Source organism: Brienomyrus brachyistius, chromosome 1 (genome assembly GCF_023856365.1).
Source record: "Brienomyrus brachyistius isolate T26 chromosome 1, BBRACH_0.4, whole genome shotgun sequence".
NCBI classification, from domain to species: domain Eukaryota; kingdom Metazoa; phylum Chordata; class Actinopteri; order Osteoglossiformes; family Mormyridae; genus Brienomyrus; species Brienomyrus brachyistius.
In genome coordinates this window covers 30,966,205-30,976,760 of record NC_064533.1, presented here as the reverse complement: position 1 = coordinate 30,976,760, position 10,556 = coordinate 30,966,205, and the positions used below count along the sequence as shown (strand labels likewise).

Here is a 10,556-nt window from a genome sequence, read left to right as displayed (position 1 = left end):
AAAAGGGTGTGTTCTTTAAATTAGGGGGGGAATACACGCCCTCTCCCAACAAAATTCGGCTTCCCCGTACTCGGCTCCGCACTCAGCAGAAGATCCCAGGGACTCAGCCTGATCGGGATTGCGGGTAAGACGTCGGAACGCACAGGTTACGAGACCGCCTGCTAGTTAAGGTGGGTGTTTTTATTTTCATAGGAAGGCAAGGTCCAACATGCCGTATTAACTGCGATTGCCGGTGAAACTTCGTGTTTATAATGGGTAGGAATGGTCGTGATTCAAATGTTAAAATGCATAATTTGGTTTAGTTAGCGATCTAAACCCGAATGAAATTAACTTGATTGTGTTTGAATGAGTTGACGAAGGCGTCGATAGTAGTAGTCACCTGGTTGTAATTTCTTTTATTTAAATAACGACTTGACTTTTCTTCTTTTATCAGTGTTTATTTTGTACAGAATAAGGTTGCGCGTATTCACTTTTTTTTATACGTGCAGTGACAAACATTGACTTGTATAAAAGTATTATAGTTTATATGATGATAAAGTATCTTTATAGTCTTGTTCCGTTTCGTAAAAACATTATTTAGAATTAAGCTGCGCATTTTACATTTGTACTTTTTTATCTATATGGATTAAAGTATCTTAAAAAAAAACACCCGCAACAACGGAAAACTTGTTTGCCCCGAGGAACAAGTCTGAGAAGCTTTGATTTAAGCAGACTCGTATGTCTGGGGAAAGACACCGACCCACGACGACCATTTTTAAGAGTTTTTATACTTTGAAGGCACCGTATGCGTGTGCATGCTGGCGATCACTAAAGCGTTATTTTTAAGCGTCGCTGGTCAGTTCATGTTCTGGTCAAGCTGCTTCTGTACGCCGCTATCAACAGTGTGGACTAGAAGTAATAAGGCAGTGATGGTCAGTGGCTTCATCTAGGAAGTCTGACTCATTGGAGTGTGTTTAGGTTGGTCCTGACGTAGGGGCTATAACTCTAGGTTTTAATGAATGTTTTGAAATTAATGTGGTTATCCTGTACTGAGGGTGGCCTGTATAAGAAGTGGTAAATTAATATATTTTTAAAACATTTACGATTGTGACGGAGTGCAGGGTAATTTAGGGCTGCGTATGGTTGGGAGGTGTAATACTAAGGAATTTCCATTTCCCTGTTCTAGCCTAAATGCCTTCCGAGGCATTTTTAAGGGCTGAGTGTTCATGTAATGTTATAAGAATCCTGCGCAGTGTCGCGTTACATAAGAACAGAAGTTACTAACATGACTTGCTCAATTTAATGGTACTATGAACAACCAGCTTGACTGACATCTGAATTACCAACTCGTATGGCTTGGTGCCATTGTAGTGCAGAGTAATTGCATGGGAACATAGCTACATGTACTCCAGTTTGGGATGATTAAGTCTCATTTTAAAAGATGGTTTTAGTTTCCATATTGACTGTTATACTAAGAAGCTTTTCATAAACTTGCTGAGGGAAATCACGTTCTACAAGTCAGTTTATTCGTCGGTCTTTGGTTTGGTGCTGTATCCATCAGCCTGCCGATCCGGGTCGCAGTTCTGATGGCATCCGTGTGATCGCGCACGGCTCGGTGCAGCGTATGTTCGGCAGCCATTTGTCATGCGCGGTTTCCCAAAACCAGCTGAACGAGGACATACTTCTGTGAAAATCCACCCTGAAACTTGGAAGACGTGCATGTGGCATTAATCAGCATCTGAATAGCACGTTGTGCAACTGTCATGCCCCCCCCCCCCCCCCCCCCCCACACACACACACACACACACACACACACACACACACACACACACACACACACACACACACACACACACACACACACACACACACACATTTGTGACCCAGTTTTACCTGTCTGTCTTCCTTTTGTATGTACTGCTACCTGGCAGGTAACACTGTCATAGAGAGGCAGTGCCTCCTCCCCCCCCCATTGGTATGAAACACTATTCCTTAGTTCAGATGCACAGTGGCTTCCTATTGTATGCTTTCACACAGTAGAGCGGTATCCTGCAGTGATGGTAATGGGCAAATCACATGGTTCAGAGAGAGGCCGAGCGATGCTAGATGTGCAGCCTGTACTGTCTTTGCTAAATTGGGAAGATGAGAGCTCCCCTTTTGCCACATTGGTCATTTGTCCATGCCATAGACACTGCTCATTTTAAATAAAACTTGATGGTGTTGATTGTTTCTATGGACTATTAGTTGAAGTGTCAATTTGAGAAATAGTAAACATTTGTTTACGTGCATTTTTGCTTTAACAAATTGAGAAAAAAAATGCTTAACCCTGCAGGTGTGTAAATCGAGACCAGGACAGACGGATCTGCAACATGTCTTCCATCACAGACTTCTATACTGGGAAGAACATCCTGATCACCGGGGCCACAGGTTTCATGGGAAAGGTCCTGGTAGAGAAGCTGCTGCGCTCCTGCCCTGATATCAATGCCCTTTACATCCTGGTTAGGCCCAAGGCCAACCAGTCACCTCAAGATCGTATTGATAACATGCTGAAATCCAAGGTTAGCAGCCAATTTACTCCAACCCCTGCTCTTTTACCATCTTACAAACTGTGATGCCTGGAATGTGGACCTTGTATTTCTTGCTTGGTAGATTTATTTTGTTTTATTTATTTTTAAGACTGCTGAATGATGGCTCCCAAGAAAACTGCTTTCACTTAGACTGCTGTATGACAGTCTATTTTATGCAAAGCAGTTTTCCGCACAGTGTATACAGTTCTAAACCCATCAAACAGCATTCAGACGTCATTAGGACAAGTACATGATTAGTAAGTGCAGTAGTGTTGCTTTCTCAACGGCATTAACGTATGTTAAATGCACCGCATCTCTGGAGATTTATTTATGGAATCGTACTGTTGGGATTCCTCTAATGAAGAGAAATGTAAAGAATAAAAATGTTAAGAATTCAAATACTAAAGCAGAAGATGGCTTGTAAATTTGTTTCTAAGCCTGTGAGGTTTCTAACTGGTCTCTGATGATGGGGTAGCTACATTTTTTTTAATGCACACCAGCCTTGAACTCCTCAATGCATTTCGGTTGTTTGTTCAGGATATTATCCTGAGAGTGTGAATGAGACAGTTGTGTGAAGCACTTCCTTTGTGCTCCCAAATGCTGAAACAAAACTGACACAGAAAAGAACCATCTTTCTACTAATAATTCTTGCCTGGAATACTTTGTTGCAACCTTGGTTTTATAGAAATTGATTCTAAAACATTTTCTGTAATTGTTGAGCTGTTCCCGTGGTCACGTCATTCACAATGGATGCATTTTAGTTTGGCCATTATTCTGAAAGAATTTATGACAATCTGTAGTGCAAGCATGTGCTTAGATATTCTTGTTTTGGATTGTGACTGGTGTGGTTTATTTGGGATTTATATCAACTGAATACCACTACTCTGTGCACTAATTCCTCAGTTGCAGTCCTCCATGATCCCCTTTTGAGCATTTGGCTTATAATAAATTCAGTTTTAAGCAGAGGGAAGAAGTTTTGAGATTTGCTCTGTGTATCCATAATGTGTATTTCGGGTGTGTTCTTGGTAGGTGAGATGATGACGACGATGATTGTGCCTTTTGATGAGCCTTCGGTGTTGTGTAATGTGAGTAAAGTGTATGTCCTGTCTTGAAGCTCTTTTCCAGGCTGAAGGAGGTCAATACTGACTTCCAACAGAAGTTCGTACCAATCAACAGTGATCTTATGCAGCCCGGACTTGGGCTCAGTACTGAAGATGAGGACATGCTCAAAGCTCGCATCCACGTCATCTTTCACTGTGCTGCTACCATCCGTTTTGATGAACCCCTTAAGTGAGTCGCTCTGCCTAGTCACCATCGCAAACACACTGCATCTCTGTCCACCTGAGTCTTCTTAAAAACGTACCTATCCTCTGTCGTTTCTTCTAGAAAACCAGCCTGAAAGATTGTAAATATAGTGTGCCGCAAGGCTTTACACTCTTGCTGACACACAAACATATGCAAATATCTTGTTTGGATGTGAGGTGACGCATTTAAATTGCCGGAAATGTTTTGTGTGGGGACCTGCTTAAATGTCACAGAACATTCATGGGGTGTGTTGAGTATAACATGCTCTGCCGTCAACAGACGTGCCCTGCGGCTAAACGTGGCAGCCACACAGGAGCTCCTGAGCCTGGCCGAGCACATGCCGAAGCTGGAGGCCTTTATCCACATCTCCACTGCCTATGCTCTCTGTAACCACAAGCACATTGAAGATGTTGTCTATCCCCCACTTGTGGAACCCAACAAACTTCTCTCCTCTCTAGAGTGAGTTTCCTCTCAGATATGACATGATTTACCTCAGGGCCCATGTAGCTGTATAGCCATACTTACGATATGTTTAATTGTAAATGATGTCTTTTGTCTGGATACTCAGGATTGGCAAGTATTTTTAAGATCATTGTAGCATAATATGGGCATAGGTGTGTGTGTGTGTGTGTGTGTGTGTGTGTGTGTGTGTGTGTGTGTGTGTGTGTGTGTGTGTGTGTGTGGTCCAGATAAGGTATATCTTGTGGGGACCAAATGTCCCCACAACATAATGAACACCCTTTTTTTTTTTTTTTGACCTTATGGGGACCAGGTTCCTGGGAACTTAATTTTCCAAAAATCTGTGACCGCAATCCAATGAAATGCCAAAAAACTCGTATTTCGATTGGTTACTTATGGTTAAGGTTGGTTAGGGATGGGTGGGGGTTAAGGTTGCCATGGTTGGCATTTGCATTTTTCTCAAAAATGAATGGGTGGTTCCCAGATAGATATGATTATAGGTGTATGTGGTTTTATTAGTAGTTATACTAGTCTTCATTGCGATTTGTTACCTAGTGGTTAAAGGCACAAGATATAAGGTTTGTATGTTTTGGTCATGCAGGTGGATGGATGACAGTATTGTAGATGACATCACACTGCGTCTTCTTGGGGACTGGCCGAACACCTACACTTTTACCAAAGCTCTAGCTGAGTCCATGGTGAACCAGCATGGTGACAAGTTCAATATTGCCATAGTCCGACCATCCATCATAGTGGCCAGCTGGCGGGAGCCGTTCCCCGTGAGTAACCATTCTTTATGTAGCCTTATGCTTACCTTCCTTCCTAAGACCATATCCCATATTCACATGATGTCAAAGTTCTAAGGTTCAGGAGTTTTGTCAAGTGGCGTATGTTAAGAGCATTTGCAGAATTTTTCCTTCTAATGTTCTCTAGGGCTGGATTGACAACCTAAATGGCCCAAGCGGAGTCCTAGTGGCGGTAAGTGTGTGCGAGATGATAGGCGGTATTGTGGAGCACTGCGCCGTTGAGCTCTTCTTCAGGCTGATGTTCCTGGTGTTCTGTCTTTTAGGCAGGAAAGGGTGTCATGCGCACCATGATGGCCGACAACACCGCTGTGGCCGATATCGTCCCCGTCGATGTGGTCATCAACCTTATGCTGGCTGCCGGATGGTATACTGCTGTGCAGAGGTGGCGTAATGTCCTGTGATCTCATTTTGAAATTTGACCCAAATCAGAAGTAACCTCAGCATCTTCTGCTAGCACTGTGTGGTCTTTCCCTTAAGGCATCTGTCAATGCCTTGATTAACACATAAAATGACCCTTCACTGACCCTTCTCTTTCAGACCAAAGTCAACACTAGTCTACAATTGCACAACAGGTGGTGTCAACCCCATCCTCTGGGGGGACATAGGTGAGTTAGCATTCAAACGGCTGTGTTATCTGCTGTCATTTTTAAGCAAATTTTATTTGGTTATGTTCAGACTTATTGATATGTACTAAGAATTGCACCCATTGAACTTTTTTATTCCTTTAGAATGTAAATTGAAACTTCTGAATGATTTTTTTTTTTTTTTATGAAGTGTCTTCCATTTAGGGCGTTTTTACCACCACACCAGGTACTGAACTTTTGGTACGTCACTGAACATACCGAAAGTACGGTACTTCAAAGTGTTAGTTTTCCACAGGCGTAAAAAAAGGTTATGAATGACATAGCACAAAGCAGAGTATTTCGTACTGAATAAAAAAAAAAAATGACTGTAGTATATAATAGAGCTGGATAATGTGCAATATTAATACCAGCATCGCATGTTATGCACAGCAAATTCTTACATCGCTAGTCAGCTGTATTAAGTTTTTTTTTTTTTTTTTTTTTTTTTTTCCTTTCAATTCTGTACAGACATTAGGTTTATAGCATGTGGGTTAAGGTTTCGCTAAAATATTTTTACTCTGTTATAGGGGGAAAACTTGTCAAGCCCTGCAATTTTAATTATTCCTTTTTATAGATTTATATGTTTAAAAATTAAAGTTTACCCCCTCTGTTTTTGCATGAGCACTGCGTACCTTCTCCAAGAAAATTGTAATAATTGTCATCCTTGCCGTTTAAATCACTCGAAGACGGATCTGTGAGAAATCTACGAACTCTTATTTTATAAATACCCCAATATTTATAACAAAATCGCATCACTATATTTATAGCAAAATCGCATCTCTAGTATGCTGTATGCGTGCTGCGTTAGTATACGAAACACATTCAACGAAACACTCATGCCATCGAATCTTTGTTCTTCCAAATTGCATTTTTTTTTTTTATTTTACTTTTCATTTTCTGAGTTTGCTACTGTTTTCAAGGTGGTGTATTGTGTTTAGAGGCAGTCCATTTGCATAACCAATCTACAAAGAAAGTGTTTCAAGTCCCACTCAAGTACCCCAGCTGGTTTGGCACTTTTGGTACTAGAACTTTGTGTTACTGGTACTTGACCGGAAGTCAATGGAAAGGTGAAAGTGCCGCACCAGGAGTTCCGTATTTTGTGTGGTGGAGAAGCGCCCTTTATTAAACTGGTGCATCCATGTCTGGTTCTGGCTGAAGGCCATGGTGCGTTAAAATGGAGGACTTTGTTTTTGAATGAGATGAACTGCATGTTTACAGTATGTACATTCAGCACCTATTGTTGCTGAAAGGCTAAAGTAGTGAGACCATATGATTTTGAGGAGTACAAACTGGGTAGGTTGCTATCAATTATAAATTGCCTGGTGCAGAGGTGGGCTCTTATTGTACATTGTATCCATGGTAATTTAGTTCAGTATTCATTCTGAGAACAACATTCCTAAAGGCTTATTGTAGACTTCAGTAAGTTATATCAGTAGCTATTAATGATATGACTGCCCCCTGCTAGCAGAAAAGTACATGTATTTGAAACTTCCTTTCGTATGGTGTATGAATAAAATTAAATTTATTCTCCGTTATTGGTGGTGGCTAGGTACGTAGTATCACAATTCTCTGTTCTGTAAATAATCAGTAGATTCGTGAAGCTTTGTCTTATTCTTCGTAGAACGCAGCGTGATGACGACATTTCAGCGGGTACCACTGGAGAAAGCTTTTCGGAGGCCAAACGCAAACTTCACCTCTAGTTACCTGAGCAATCGGTTTTGGAATCTACTCACTCACAAGGTCCCTGCACTGGCCTATGATACCTACCTGCGTCTATCTGGAAAGAAGCCAATGTAAGCAAAACACAACCCTCGTCTCACCCTGACAGTGTAGGGGTATCTGCTACAACAATACTGCTAGGTTTCTATAGATTGATGTTCATGCACTTCTAAAGGAGCATTGATTTACTCAAAGGAAATCTTAATCTTCTTTGAAGCATGCATATTTCATAGCATAAGCAATTCAGTAAGATGTTCTAATGCCTTGTGACCCCATTCGCCAGGATGATGAAACTCTACAAGAAGCTGCATAAGGCAGCTGGGCTGCTGGAGTACTTCTCCATCAGACAGTGGAGTTGGAGCTCCAAAAACTTGGAGATGCTGAAGGGCCAGCTCAGTGCTGAGGACCAGCAGGTAGGGAATGTTTGTACTGGTATAAGTGGTTTTGAAAGACATGGATGATTATAAACTTGAGTGCTTGTAAAAGGCCTCAGACACACTCACAGTAAGCCTTTTGAGAAGGGAATGGAGGAAACAGAGGAGTGGAAGACTGAGCTAGAAGTATTATGGACGGAAGGTTATGAAGTTAACAAATGATCATGTGTGAGAGCAGTGCATGTGATTCTTCCATTCAACCCAATTTGTGATTGGCGTAAGATTGAACTATAATCCTCAATACACTAATCTGATGTGCCCAACAGAACTTTAATTTTGATGTTGGCCATTTGAACTGGCTAGAGTACATGGAGAAATACTGCATAGGTGCCAAGAAGTACATCCTGAATGAGGACATGGCAGATGTTCCAGCAGCTAAACAGCACCTGAAGAAGTAAGTACTCTCCCTTCCTTTCCGTAAGCACTGTATTCCAGAATCCCACTGTTGTAATAGCCTCACTACTATTCGCCATGGCTAATTTCCCTTTACAATATGGGGTTTCAATCATCCTATTTGTTTAGTGTGGGAGAATTTTAATGGCCTGCTAAAAGTAAGCATATCATTCATGGAGAAAAGCCGGTAACATTTTAGTCCCTATTAGGATCTTAACCTGGTTACCAGCTGTTGATATTCTTTGAATAACTAAAGCTTTTGGTTATGTTTTTAGAAAATACCAATTGTAAAATATGCTGTGCATGCTTCATTGGTGATTACATAGCCTTCTAACTCTTGCCATGTCCTGGCCAGGCTGAGGAACATCTGCTACACCTGTAACACTCTCCTGCTGGTTTTCGTCTGGCACATCTTCATTGCTCAATCCCAGGTGGCAAATGACTTGTGGTCCTATATGGTGAGCGCACTCCTCAAGCCCTTGTCCTACTTCCAGGAGCCTGCTGGTGTTTAGACCCACTAAGAGTCCACAGCATGCCCCCTTTCATTCTAGAATCTGACAGCCCACCTTTCATAAATTCCAAGTTCTCTCTCATTCGGCTCTGTTCAAGATGACGATGGATGAAGGTTTTACGTCAGAAGATGCTTGCAGTGTAGAGAGAGGATACAGACTGAGTTAGGTGGGCTGTTGTGGGAAGAGAACAAAGGCGCTCTCCTCTCCCTTTCCCCCCGTGCTTGACTGGTGAATCTCCAGTGGCCCATATTAGCCACCACCTTCAAGTCATCAGACATCTGTGGTTTTCCAGTCACCCGCCGTGTCATACCTCCAGTGTGATGGGAAAACTGACTTCACCAAAGCAGTTTGAGGAGCATTTCTACTGCTTTCAGGTTATTATGCCCAGTATGGGGCAAGTTGGAAAAACCTCAACTGTGCTATTAAACTGGGAGTAGAATACCTCAATAAAATAATTGAATGGAAAATTAATCCAAGGTCAAAGTGCAAGTATGTGTTCCACAAACACATTCACCCTTCATGAAAGAACGGTACATGTCCTGCGTTGACCTGACATCTCTGTCTGCTTAGTGAGCAGCTTTTCTAGGCCTTGCTGGACTGTAGGGCTTCATAGCGACTCGTCCACTGCAGCTCTGTTCAAATGTGCACGGTTCACTTTTGTTATCCCAGTATATTCAGGGACTGACTTATAGGTGCTGCAACCTCTTATGGAGTACTCCACTGCCACTCTCGCATGTTGACACACAGTTCATTAATAATGAAGGCCAGTTGCCTCACTGGTGCCCAGAATCTATACTCTGGAGTGATATTTAAGAGATTCCTCCACTAAAAGTAGGTTGCCGTCAGTTTAAGGTCACAGAAAGTGGGTGGGGCATGCTAAGAATGAGTGCTCCTTATGGAGACCCAACTTAACAAATTTTCTGTTTTAACCACACTGGAATTGGATTCTACTTACCAGTGCTTGGATAGTGAGTGTGGGGGTGAGTAGCACACCTCGCCCCTGAGATGTGGGCATACTGTGCCTCCCAGCCAATCCGCTGTCTTGCAGCAGGGGTTAGCCATGACCTGCCTCAGTCTGTAGCTGCGTCACGTGAAGGATCAAGTGTAGATCCTGAATTAGTGATTTATGGTTAAGTCTCAAAAATGAACAAAAAAGAATTAACTTGGAGAATGATAGGTTTGATCTATGTGAAATGTTAGTTATAAAATATTAGCTGAGGTTTTTTTATTAAACATTTTTGTACAGCAAAACATGCTAACAGGAATGTATTCATTAATGTTGTCTGCCTTTTAAGTATTAATTGAATCCTTGTCATGATTACTTCTAGGTATCAAGTTCCTTTGCCTAGTGCAACAGAGTAATTCAACTTTTCCAAAATGAAGTTCTGCAATGCAAAATAAGCTCAGGGTGTTTGTTTGGAAAAGTGATCCTGAAGAGTGATGCCTGTAATCTGAAAAATAGATATATATTTGACTAATTGCCTACATTATGCAGTGAAATACTGCATAGATAAATCTCATCTTACCTGAATATGGAGCTATTGTAACACTTCACTTGAGCTGAGTGAATGATGCCACCTTCGTGGCTGAGTAGCATGTTCAATTGAAGGTGCTTTTACGATTGACATTCTATGTAACCTTATGTCATTTTGTAATTGTCTGTTTACAGGGACATTTTGTATAAAATATCAGTGAGTTATTTAATTTGGTGGGGTTTTTTATATCAGGATGACTGAGGAAATAAAAATGTAAAAATCCA

The 10,556-nt window shown here is 41.6% G+C and overlaps 1 protein-coding gene across 4 annotated transcripts; it reads left to right on the top strand.

Annotated features, from left to right (window-relative positions):
- Positions 1-10,556, top strand: LOC125739449 (fatty acyl-CoA reductase 1-like). 4 transcript variants are annotated; one of them, XM_049009609.1, is made up of 13 exons: positions 48-170; positions 2,312-2,537; positions 3,661-3,836; positions 4,131-4,310; positions 4,912-5,089; positions 5,244-5,288; positions 5,380-5,498; positions 5,654-5,721; positions 7,361-7,532; positions 7,742-7,871; positions 8,159-8,286; positions 8,641-8,743; positions 10,126-10,556. In XM_049009609.1, exons 2-13 carry the CDS (start codon positions 2,349-2,351, stop codon positions 10,144-10,146), a joined length of 1,509 nt encoding a protein of 502 aa, XP_048865566.1. In that variant the 5' UTR covers positions 48-170; positions 2,312-2,348; the 3' UTR covers positions 10,147-10,556. The 4 variants fall into 4 exon arrangements, with proteins under 4 accessions (XP_048865552.1, XP_048865566.1, XP_048865558.1 ...); XM_049009601.1 differs by lacking the exon at positions 10,126-10,556 and adding an exon at positions 8,837-9,268; XM_049009595.1 differs by lacking the exon at positions 10,126-10,556 and having other exon boundaries at positions 1-124; positions 8,641-9,268.

Bases quoted from the DNA above. Each gene is read 5' to 3' on its own strand.
- LOC125739449 (XM_049009595.1), top strand. From the start codon at position 2,349: ATGTCTTCCATCACAGACTTCTATACTGGGAAGAACATCCTGATCACC. The intron at 2,538-3,660 runs GTTAGCAGCCAA...CCTGTCTTGAAG, and splicing joins ATAACATGCTGAAATCCAAG to CTCTTTTCCAGGCTGAAGGA. The intron at 5,499-5,653 runs GTGGCGTAATGT...CTTCTCTTTCAG, and splicing joins TGGTATACTGCTGTGCAGAG to ACCAAAGTCAACACTAGTCT.